Source organism: Acanthochromis polyacanthus, chromosome 8, assembly GCF_021347895.1.
Source record: "Acanthochromis polyacanthus isolate Apoly-LR-REF ecotype Palm Island chromosome 8, KAUST_Apoly_ChrSc, whole genome shotgun sequence".
Lineage (NCBI taxonomy): Eukaryota > Metazoa > Chordata > Actinopteri > Pomacentridae > Acanthochromis > Acanthochromis polyacanthus.
The window spans coordinates 24,665,925-24,678,957 of NC_067120.1; the positions used below are offsets into that span (position 1 = coordinate 24,665,925).

A 13,033-nucleotide genomic window follows, 5' to 3' on the forward strand; every position below is an offset into this window, starting at 1 on the left:
TATCTTCATTGGAAAAAAAGTATTTTTTTTAAATAAAGATATTTTTAAGCGACCCCAAACTTTTGGATGGTAGTGTATTGTTTTTGCAGACGTACAAGAAATTTTAACCCAACTGTATAGAGTTGCAGTGCTTTGTCAGCTAAACAATTAGTTGCTAATTGATTTGTATTTATAAAATATCCTCCTATCCGAGTTGCTCAGATGTGTGGATTTGCCACTCATCTATGTCATATGTGACAATAATTAAAAAAATCTTTATATTTTGTGCAGTTTAACTGGAAAGAAACCCCTGTAAATTTTGATTAATGGATGTGTATAGTGGATATTTTTAAATAGCATTTTATAGACTAAAGTTTTTATTGTTAATGAAAATACGCACAAATCAATGACAGATGATGACAAACATTTTGGTAAGGATCTATGTACTTGTTTAGTCATGAATTGTTACAAAAAGTGGCATGGAGGAAGTACATTTTGTTTTGAAGTGAGAAAATACACTTATTAACATACCCTGACAGACACTGTTCCTTACTCACTACAATCTTCAGCATTTTTGTACTGACATTTCCTCCCATTTATAAGTGACTTATCCCCTGACTTACATGCAGACACGGAATCTTTTTAGCAATGTAATGGCTGAAAAGTAATGGAAATATATCTTTCAAGTTGTTCGGCATTTGCAATTTTTTTTTAAAGTTAAATGCATTTTTCTTTAAATTTCATGTGACTGATGCTTTGAAAGGGTAAAATTAGTCTGGTGATGTTCAATGCTTTCTTGTTGTCAACAAGCCCAATGTGCAGATTCAGACTAATAAAAAAAGAATGTATTTAATGTTAACTTGCCGCTGCTGGGAAGGATCCTGTTATGTTGTGATCGTGGCTCTGGACACTGAAGGTAACTTGTTTTTCTATAACGAACCAGATTAAACATTAATGCTCCAGATAAAACATTAATGCTCTTGCTGTGGCAAATAGCTTTTATTTTATTTTATTTTATTACATTATTGTTTAAGTTGAGATTTACAAGAAATATTTTAACCGTTGCTGTGTAAAGGGAATACTGCTGTTAAAAAGCACTATATTTGTTTAAAGTGTTTTCAAACCAAATGTGATTGCATTTTTGTTCATATAGCAATACTTTCAAAATAAAACTGTGGAATACACTATCCATCCATCATCAATACACCACCTAATCCTTATTAGGGTTGCGGGGGTGCTGGAGCCTATCCCAGCTGACTTAGGGCGAAGGCAGGGGACACCCTGGACAGGTCGCCAGTCTGTCGCAGGGCTACATATACAGAGAAACAATCACACTCACATTCACACCTATGGGCAATTTAGAATAATCAATTAACCTCAGCATATTTTTGGACTGTGGGAGGAAGCCGGAGTGCCTGGAGAAAACCCACGCATGCACAGGGAGAACATGCAAACTCCATGCAGAAAGATCCCGGGCAAGCCGGGACTTGAACTGGGATCTTCTTGCTGCAAAGCAAAAGTGCTAACCACTGTTCCACTGTGCAGCCCTGGAATACACTACTGTTAATTTAATTAATTTTGTGCATAAACATGCCAAAAATCAAGCGATGAATTGCTAGAAAAATTTTAACCATCGCCCAGCACGGGTATTTTTACTTAAGTGTTTTGTCTGTGTCCTGTTTGCCATACCTTATGTCACTGTGCCATCAAGCTCCAGTGATGTCCAAAGATATTAAAAACATTATAGTGAGACACACAGTTGCACATGTTCCTTTATTACTATGAACACACACACACACACACACACACACACACACACACACACACACACACACACACACACACACGTTTGTACTTCTATCTTAGTGAGGACATCCATAGGCGTAATGCATTTCCTAGAGCCTTACCCTAACCTTAACCGTCACAACTGATTGCCTAACCCTAATCCTTACCCTAACCCTAACCAAACCTCAATTCATACCTGTTCTCTAAAAACAAGTCTTCACCCTCAAACATGGCTGTTTCAAAGTGAGGACCGGCCAAAATGTCCTCACTTTGTAAAAATGTCCTCACTTTGATAGTTAAATGCAGAAAATGGTACTCACCATGTAGCAAGTACAAGAACACACACACACACACACACACACACACACACACACACACACACACACACACACACACACACACACACACACACACACACACACACACACACACTACAGTTAATTTTACTCAGTACCACAAATGCCATCATATATTTTGTTAACTGTAAGAGATTATGTCAAAAGCATATTGAGGGATTTTGAATAAAACTTTGGTACCTGTACCAAAAATCATATATTGAATGGGAGCTGCTTTGCAAAAAATGAAAATATTGATGAACGATGGAGTCACAGTTAGTTGGTGCATCATTTACCACCAAGTGTTTTTTTTATAGTTACTGACAAAGTGGTTCAGTACCAGCTTTTTTACAAGTATAAACTTCTTAAATGTTTTTTGTCTGTCATTAAAATGATAAAGAATGGCAGGAAAAGACGTTCCCATGGTGGTTGCGTGACTGAATGACACAGAGCAGGGCCCCACAGGCACAGACTCATCATTTAGGAGCTGTCCACGACCGTCCCATAGCAAAGCTAAAAAAAAAAAAAAAGCGTCTGCAACTTTAATTCTAGTTCCCATATTTCCGACAGCCCCTGAACGCAGCAGTAGGCTGACTGGCTCTGTGAAGATGGCGGACTGTATACGTGTTCCTCTGCTCCTGCTTTTGATGTGCATCTTGTCGTTTGTGCATTCAACTCGAGGAGAAAACAATGTTGTCGCCAAACTTGCTCCTGAAAACCTACCAAATCCAGCCGGAGTTCTGGGGCCCGCTGCGGGGAACCCGGGAGCCGCTGAGAAGAAGGAGGGCGCTGGGGCCTCGCTATCGCGGAGGCGCTCTGCCGGCTTCAAGTTGTCTGAGGAGGCGGTGTGCAGGGAGGACCTGACCCGGCTTTGCCCCAAACATTCCTGGAACAACAACCTGGCGGTACTGGAGTGTCTCCAGGACAGGAAAGAGGTAAACTAGCGGGCGTGAGCAATGTGGCTGCTGGGAAAGAAGCAGGGTGTGCCTGCTGAACAAACGAGCTAGTGTTAGCTGCGACAGTTAGCCAGCTGCTAGCCCCATCGTATTGAGAGAACGTCACGCCAAATGTCGGCCAAAAGTGAAGCAATTTACGAGTTATAACATTCAGTGTGACACTCACTGCACAAAGAGGTCGAAAACGTGTACAGAGTCATCTCGTCAGGGCGGTCTGTTCAGTTCGGCATCATGCAATGTCACGAAAGGCATGTAACTTCTTCAAGACTTGCGACTGTTTGAATTGTGTTTCTTTATAGCTTTAGCGTCTCCCAAAAATATCAAACTGGAAAAGCCAAAGACTGACAAAGGATAATAAAACAACACTGGAAAACATTAAAAATAATCCCTGTTTTGTGAAGTATTAGTTAGCCGATTTTTGCCAAAATGCATGGCTGTCACAGATTCACTCTTTTGCTCAATTTATTGTTATTCACATCTGGGCTAGCTGGCGGCTAAATGTAAAATTGTCCACGAAAAATTTCCAACTTAAAGGCTTAACAGTCCAAAGACACACACTGACACTGTGTGTTTGAGGCAGATCGGTAACCTGGTAGCTATTCAAACTGGGTTAGCTTACGTTAAGCTTGAGCGAGATGGTAGCTAAACCATCACCAAGGCTTTAGCTCGTTGATTTTTGGCTTGTTTCACACCAACCACATTATATGTAACGTTACCCCACAAGGTTTCAGTTCCAGTCATTTGGGGTAACGCGACAAGTTATTTTAAGTTTGTAATTGTTTTGTAGTATAGACGTCAATGTAAGGAAGATAAAGGAGTTAAAATCCGTTTTGGCTTTGGAGTCTCTCATCTCTCACCTGGGAATGGTTGTTACTGTCCTCCCTCTTCTAGTTGGGGCAGCACCAGGATTAGTACTCTGAGGGTTTTCGAATATTGAATATTGTCCTTACATGTTTAGACGTCACTTAACCAGAAAATAAATGAACTCTTCCCTTCTTTTTCAGTCCCAGTGCCTAAGATTTGCCAGTACCATTTTTTTGTATATCACAAAGCTGATTATTTTCTGCAAATATCTTATTTTTCATTTTGAAGATCAAGCTACATGTTTGTATTGCAAATTTTAAATGTTTCATAACATGTCCTATGGGACATATGTATGACATGGACAGAACTATGATCCATGAGGTGCTATTTGGTTGTAGAACAAACAGATTCAAAAAAACTTTATTTGTTCCCATGGGGCAATCGAAAAAGGCACGTAGAACAGGCAGTGCAACAATGATGTAAGAAACTGAGTCAAAAAAAAGAAATTAAAAATAAATGATGTAAATAAAACAAATGGGGATATATATATATATATATATATATATATGTTGCAGGCGAAATTAGAATCCAGGCAGATTTAAAAAATCCGCCTAGGCAGAATTACAATTTTGATTTCACCTAGGCTAGATTGAAATTTGAAGGGTTTTGAATATAATATGCTCTGTTAATGTAATTATTTGTTTTCCCTAACATTATGTACCTTGAAATTTGGTTGTAGATACAAGGTAAATAATTACTTAAAAGTAATATCAACTTTTGTCCTCAACACTTGACAAAATAAGCAGCGAAAAATTATGTTGTCAAAGTAGTTTCTGGGTTGTTTTTTCGTATACTGTATACCAAAATCCTGTTAGAGGGTGAGGGTTATTCTTTCTAATATACAGGCTATTGATATATCAAGATTGAAATCTTTACAACAACCATGGTAGGATTTTGATTTCGCCTAGGCAAAATCAAAATTCTAATTCTGCCTAGGCGGATTCTAATTTCACCTGTAACATATATATATATATATATATATATATATACACACACACACACAAATGTAGAGCAAGTGAGACAAGAATATAATATAAAAAATAGAATGAAAAGAAAAAAAACAAAAACTTAGTAACAAGCTAGTGCAAATGGTAGTGTCTACAGATACGGACCCGTAGCCTGTGGGCTACGGATACGGCACTTTCCATTTGCCAGATAGATACGGACCCGTACGCGTGTCTCGCGAGTCAAGAAGCTGCTAACCACTGCAAACTGTTGAAAGGTAAGCAAAGGTTAAGGTTAGGGTTAGTGTTAGGGTCAGGTTTAGGGTCCGTACCTGTAGTACCAATGCTACGGGTCCATACCGCTAGCGTCTACCGGGAGTCACGTGACCAGATCTCGCGCATCTGATTGGCAAATGGCAAGTGCCGTATCCGCAGTCCACAGGCTACGGGTATGGGTCCGTATCTCTAGCAACAACCAGTGCAAATATGGATGAACAATGTATACAGGTGCCACAAGCATCTCACCAACATTCAGTGTAGGGCTGTAACTATCAGTTATTTTCATGATCAAGAAACCTGTCACCCATTTCTTTGATTACTTGATTAATAAGTTACTCAATAATTTGCCACAAAAGTTTAAAAAATATCTGTCAGTGACAAGCTGTTTGCACAGCAGTCCAAAGATGAAAGCTATTTAGTTTACAATGAATGGCAGAAGAAAAAAGCCATTTATCACAGCCACAATGCTGCAAATATGAAGCATTTGGTGACTTAGTTGAGTTCTATTTTCATACAACCTCGTTATCTGTAAACTGAATTTAACCTAGATGGAGAGATAAGGTTTTCTTGATGAACAGTGAATAGCTTTCTGGTGGCTTTCCTCATCTTGCGCCAACTTTGGTCCAAAGATATTGTTAAAGAAAGATGAAAGACCACTTAACTCGCACAAAAAAGTCTCTTTCCCAGGCTTGCTAGTGATTTTCTGAGCACCAGGTTGCATTTGTGACCTGTAGGCCCCTCCAAGGTCTCCTTGAGAGATCAACTCAGGGCCATTGCTTTTCACTGGATGGCAACTGATTGCTCACTCATTTAAGCTCATTAGCTGCTTGTCTGCAGCAAAACTGCAGTGGACTGAGACATCACTCTATGCTAGGACAAGAGCTTACAGCAGCTAAGTTAGAGCTTGATTTGTGTCTATTATCTGCTTAGTCACAATCACAAGACAATATCCTCTGTGGTGGTAAACGTCATTGTGAAACACCCTGTCTTTAGCTTGTCTGTAGAAAATGTAGGGCAGTGAGCTAATTGCAAATAGCTAAAAGATGAAGAATGGGACAGTATACAAGGGGCAAATGCCAGTAAAACAATCTAGGAAGCCAGTACTAAAAATGACTACTGATGATATCAGACTTTAAAACTGCAAAAATACAAAGCAATTTTTGTACTTAAATATAAGGATATGCTATAACAGTAAATGGAGTATCTTCTCTTAACTGTTTGACTGACAGAACAAGCAATTTGAATGTGCAAAATTTGACTCATTTAACTTATTTTATTTTAATGGTTACAGTGGTTAAGTTTAATAATTTCAGAGTTTTCATAAAAAAGACCAGTCAGCTTACAACATAATTTGCAGTTAAATCAGGAATAACATAGTTTGTATTTACAGTATGGGGCAGCATGGCTTAGTGGGTAGAGTGGCTGTCTTGCAACCGGAGGGTTGCTGGTTCGATCCTCGGCCTGTCGTGCTCATGTGCTCAACCTAATTGCTCCTGGTGGGTCGTGGTTAGTGCCTTGAATGGGTGAATGTGACGTATCTTATAAACCGCTTTGGGTACCTTGCAGGTATAGTAAAGCGCTATATAAATACAGACCATTTACTCACTGGAAGATCAGCCCCTTAAGTGATCAGTAATACTGGGATTAGTCGCTGCCCTTTGCAGTGCACTGGGTGTAACATTTTTATATAAATCATTAAACACAGTTTTCTCTCTTACCTTCTCTCTTTTAACTGGAGAGATTTTTTCAAAATGAAATGACGTTAAATCATCTCTGTTAAAAATGACCATCTCGGTGCCATGCGCACCAGTTTCAGGCTATTGGCTGTTTTTTATTTTTTTATTTTTTTATTTTTTTTGTCCTTTTAAAACCTTTTTAATGACGCCGAGAATGATGTTTAGGGTCATGACTGAAATTAGCATGAGAGTGAAAATAATGTCATATCAAAAGTCCTGTTTATTTTTCCACCGAGGTTTTGACATGGAAAGAGAGCAAGTGTGATCCTGTGAATTTTGCTGCCCATTTTTTGTGATAATCATTTACTTGTTCCCAGGGAGTGCTTGCTCCCTCTGTTAGACCCAAGTAGAGCTTCATCATTTTAGGTTTTTATGGCGTAGTAAACTTTATTTCTGCATATGCATATGTCTGACTCGGCTGATCTCCCTGTGGACAATAATCAAAGTAATTTATGTGCGAGTTTGTTCACCACTGTTGAATTTAAAAAAAAAAAAAAAGTCTTTGGACTTGTTGCCACCGCAAATTTTGTTGCAGGATGTTTTGTATTTATCAACGACTGTGCATAGGTGTGAATGTGAGAGTGACTGTTTGTCTGTATATATAGCCCTGCGACAGACTGGCGACCTGTCCAGGGTGTCCCCTGCCTTCGCCTGAGTCAGCTGAGATAGGCTCCAGCACCCCCACGACCCTAGTGAGGATAAAGCGATGTATAGAGAATGGATGGATGTTCAAAAGTTTAGGATAACTTCGAAATTTCTTTTTTTTTTTTTTGAAAGAACAGCATTGTTTTGGGTCCATGGTGTCATCTCTCTATGCCTGCCATGCCAACTGTGTTAGAACCCTGAGCTGCCCAGCTGGCGCTCTGCTGCTACGGTTCTCTGGTTCAAGGGTGAGATTAAGAGCTGCTTTTAGACTTGATGCATTTTTGTGTGTCTCTGGCCTGCCCGCTGTCAGTCCTGCTGGTGGCTGTGGTTTTGTGTACGTGGTGCAGAGCCTCTGAGTCCAGAGGGAGGAGGCTCTGGAGATTGAAGACTTTGCTTTGGCCTGTTGGCTGCATGAAGCCTCGATGTGACTGTTTCTAATTCGTCCTCCCAAATGGACCCAGTGCCATAATGATCAATTAGCACATTAGAGCTCCATGGCAGCGTCTTGTAAAACAGGCGTTGACCAGTGTTTTTAGCTGTTATGCTGTACACGTTGAAAAACACAAGGAATGGGATCCTCAAATCAGGCAGTGTCTGTGACGTTTTGAGTTCCTAGTCTCTGTTCTCTAAAGCGTTGGTGCTTGCCGTTTGTCTGCTTATCAGGACTTGTGTGTTTTCAGCTCTTGATATTTCCCTGTCTAAGTGATGTCAATCTAAAACCATTATTTCCAAAGATACTGCACTAAAATACAGTCATTAGTGATTTTGTTTTTCCATACTGGCCAACGTTTTAAGTGTTGACTACCTATTGAAGCTAAATGATTGTGCTTTTTACACCATTACATTTATCAGATTTCGATACCAACTTACTTTGAATTCATATAACACAAATGATAAGCTAGCTAGTTGAATAAAATGCACGATTAGAGCTGTCCGTTATAAGCTATGTTGCAAAAAGTATTTGGTAAATAAAGCAACAATATTTCAGCTTGCTTGGGAACAAGATTATTACCAGTATGTAGTTGCTTTTATTGGCTTATCTTGCATTATCCTACATAAAGACAGGAGCTTTTAGTTTGTTTTGATGAAAGTATTTTGTTGCTCAGCCAAGAAAAAGAAGAAAAAAAAAGTTCCTGGTTGCTAAACAACATTCTTTAGTATCCTTCCAGCATCCAGTGTTTGTCTGACGGTATATTAAGTCTTAATGTTTAGTGTCGACACCGTTAAAGTGTTGATCTGACTTCAGCTCTGCTGCTGTTGTATTTAAAAGGAAGTGATATTACCAGTTATTAGTTAAAAAGTCTCAGGCACCTCAGCGCTTGTGACTCATCCTCTGATGTTTTTAGATATTTGTAACTGTTGTTGGGACTTGCAAGTTGCTTGTTAATCGTCCAAAATCATACAGCGATCTTTGGTAATTGAATCACAAATTAAATTACAATGCTCTCCATGTTTAGTGACAGGCTTTGCGATCACACATTTGTTTTAGCACCTCCTTCTCAAAGATGTCACGGAGGTTGTGAAAGAAGGATGATTGCTCAACGACTGTGGTCTTGTCATACATCGTCTACAAGTCATTACAAAAATGTAACCGACTACAACAGGGCTGTCACTAACAACTAGTTTATCGATTTAGTCAAGTAATCCAAAATTTCCTAAAAAAAAAAGTAGCGTGACCTTCTAATTTAAGATCATTTTATTTTGACAAGCTGCAAGTCATTGTGTAGTGCAATACAGTGAAATGGAAATGTTTACATATGAAAGTGCAAAACTGTAGCATTAAACTGGAAACTCCAACATGATAAAAATACATGAAAAAGAGGGCTCAATAAGTCAGTAGTATACCCCCAAAAGAAAGTTCTTTTAAACCCCTTAACAAAGCGAAAGAATCGACCTGTAAATTAAACAAAGTGCAAAATATACATGGTAATTAATTTACAAACACAGGACAGCTAAGCCAACTAAATGTCTCCTTATTGTGTTATTTGTCTTTTATTTGTAAAAAGAAAAAAATAAAGCCGAATTCACAGCACAGCTATCGTCTTAAAATTATGTCTGTGGTGAGTTTGTCAGACAAAGCTGTGGTTTTAAAGTCAGGATTTAGTGGTGCAGAGCATATGGATCGACCAATATGTAATTTTGTAGAAATGAGAGCAACTTTTACTGGGATTTCAGCTGCTTTAAAGTCCAGTATTTGTTCGTGAAGTGAGCAGGAGAGAAGCAAACAGACCTAAAATGGTTCCATGCCAAATAGCCTGTATGTTTGTTTTTCCCTTTTGAGGTGTGTTGTGCTGTGCTACGGTATGCTATCGAAACTGTTTTAATAATATATTGTGCAATGATAATGAAGTTAAATTAATATATTACATTAAAATGTTTTAAAAAGTTAAAGTTTGAACCAAGCTGTGAGCACTGTTGGCACATAAAGATGATAACAGAGCAGCTCAGTGGACAAACCTTAATGAAGGTGTGTTATTTGGGGATGCTAGTTCTTTTAGAAGATGATAAAGTATAGAGACAGAGAGACAAAAGGTCCATTATCAATAAAAACACATTCTTATGACAAGGCAGATAACATGTATTGGCTGGTCATTATTTCAAGCAGGATACAGAAGTGTTGCTTGAATGTTGTAAGAGACCACAGCTCTCTGAACAGTGCAGTATACAAACTATTACTCCGCTAAGGAACACCGCAGAGTTATGTGATGATCGATGTTGGTTTGACTGTTTACTTGTGTGCAACATTATTAAAAAACGGACTAATGAATTTGGATTAAATTTTCAGGGAAGGTCAGAAATGAATGAATATTTGGATCTCAAAATTAATACTCAGACACCACTGTCATGACCGAATATTCGGATATTCAGGTCCAGCCCTACAATTTTGTGAAAGTAATGATGATATTATTTAATAATTGTGCAACCACAGTGAATGAATTTTGAGTTGCAACAATTTCGGCAATTCCTTGAATAATTTCTCAAGTAAAAATACCAAAAGTTGCCTTTGGTCTTGTATGATGTTACATTGAACACCTTAGGTTTTTTTGTTGATTAAGAAAAGCAATTTGAAGACCTGATCTTGGGTTTAAGAAATTGCAAAGGACATTGGTGCATTTTATAGACCATATAAATACTGATTGATCAATACAATAATCACAGGCTCTTCAGTTAATACAGATACATTCTTGGGTTTTTGGCGCTCAGAGATTTACTGCCAGAAGTTAATGAAATTAAGCTAGTCCATTTAATTATATGCTGAATGATATTTAATTTGAACAAGTTAATTATTGCTTTCAAACTGAGAAAATAGTGCTCAAGAAGAAAGCTCGGAACACACTAACGCCCAGCTGCTGCTCTCTGCTTCATGACTCAGAAGGTGTTGGAAATGAATGGCTTCCCTCTGGATTCTCCCCTCCTTTCTGTCATGTGTCATTTTCTCTCTTCATCTCCTCCTCTCACCCATTTCCAATTATAGCTCAACCTCGCTCTGTTTTTCCAAGACAAAAAAGGGAGCTGATTAGGTTTAATTGAGCTGCAGCTACTACATTAGATGGAGGCTTTAGCAGATTTGTCACATTCGGTGATTGGAGCAACAAAAGGAGCCTAAATATTTCAAATATGTGAATGGGTGTGTCTCTGAAGGTTTTATTTCTAACTGTTGTGTATTTTACAGCTGTAACAGTCATTCAGAGATGGATTCATTCAATAATTTCAATTTAGAGTTGATTCAGATGAACAGTTAATTTGCTGTTGCCCAACAAAAGCCTATATTACTACACTCTCATCAGCTTTATTTGTTAAGAAATGGATAAGAACTTTTAGTTTTCTGAAACATGAAGGTCCCCTGACAGAGCTGGATAGATGCCTGCATTAGTCATTTTGGGCTCTGTAGCAGTGTAACGCAATGTCTGGCTGTTTATCCCAGAGGTGGGCTGAGTGTGTGCAGATGTGATGGTGGTACAGAAACAGAGGTAAATTAAAAAAAACAAACAAATATCTTGTGGTCTTTGATCCAGCATTAGACTGTCAAATTCTATCCAGGTTACCCCGCCCAGTTCTTGTCAACTTATCAACAAACGATTGATTGCAAGTAGGTTGAGCCTGCACAAAAACAAAATTACGTCAGTGCATCTGGGAACAAACTGTATTTTTTGATAATTGTAGTTTCCCAGCTGGACAACATAACCTACAAACAAAATCAGCTGTGTTTTATGGGTTAGCTTTTTTGCATTCTAGTGATTGCCTTTACAGTTTTGTCGTCATGACGTCAACAGTCAAGCTCACTGGATTATAAGCAATTATCAACTGTTTGAGACTTTGCTTTTCTTTGATTCCTTTATTTGTATCTGATTATTAGGTTTTTGGGCGTAACAGTATATAAATTCCAGAGTTTGCTATGCACCTCAGTTTTGGGGTTATGGTTTGGTGCATTTTCCAAAGAAAACAAAAGCATGCATAGTGCATAAAATACATGCTAAATATTAATATTCAATGGTTTCTCAGTTTCTAATTACTACGCCAAGGAACGCGGCAGAGTGATTTGACTACCGCTGTACGTTTGTCTGTGCGCAACATTATGAAAAACAGATTAGAATTAAATTTTCAGGGAAGGTCAGAAATGACACAAGGACCACCTGATTATAGTTTGGCAGTGATGCAGCTTATAGTCCGGAGATTTTAGTATCATTGCGAGATAGCGACACAGCGTCACTGTAACTATGACAAAAAGTGAACTCTACATCAGCTGCCTGCTGACAATTTTATGATTGTGATCCTACTACAAATAAACAGCTATGGACTTATCAGGACTTATCTGTTGGAAATCATTCAACGACCGAGGAGCCTTGGCGGAGTACCGTGCTCTCTGAGTGCTTTCCTTGTTCTTATTATATCAGTTAAAGCAACCATACTTGGAAATTATTAACACAAACTAAAACAAATGTTAGAAATATTGATTGTAAGACTTGGATCTGTACTGTGAAATGTACAGTATGTAAAATAGTTTTTCACTTAAGTGCATCATATTCATAACTAATAATTCATTTAAATCCATAAAACACAGCAAAGTAATATGTCTTTCTCTCTCTTTGTCAGCACTGGGGACTTGGCCATCTTGTCTCACTAAATTTTATTGGAACTGTTTATTATGGAATTGGTATTAAACAATAAAACCCGGAATCTTACATTGAGTGTGAGCTCCTTACGGTGCTTGGTCAGTTGACCTTTATAGAGTGAACAGACAAGCTGCATATTGTGGTATTTTTAATGTGCAGTGTGAACACGTTCTATGGGATTAATAAAATCTCTTTTGAATTTTCAACCTGGAAGTGAGAACTTGACTTCTGACAGCAAATGTGAATGTACACAAAGATGCTTTTTCTTAAATTATGGTTTTTATCATTTAAACCCGATAGTTTTTGATTATCCAGAATTCGGTAAAAATGATTGTTTTTAGGGGATTGTTAGTCTGCATTCATTCAGCTGCTGGTAGAGGCAGGAAGGCAGACAGG

The 13,033-nt window shown here is 38.2% G+C and overlaps 1 protein-coding gene across 1 annotated transcript in view; it reads left to right on the forward strand.

The window, feature by feature from the left end:
- The first annotated feature begins 2,662 nt into the window (after positions 1–2,662).
- glg1a (golgi glycoprotein 1a) overlaps positions 2,663–13,033 on the forward strand; it is a 47,857-nt gene continuing 37,486 nt past the window's right edge. The window contains exon 1 of the mRNA XM_022212340.2: positions 2,663–3,034. Coding sequence (XP_022068032.1) covers positions 2,708–3,034 — 327 coding nt within the window. The 5' untranslated portion in view covers positions 2,663–2,707. The remainder of the gene's footprint in view (positions 3,035–13,033) is intronic.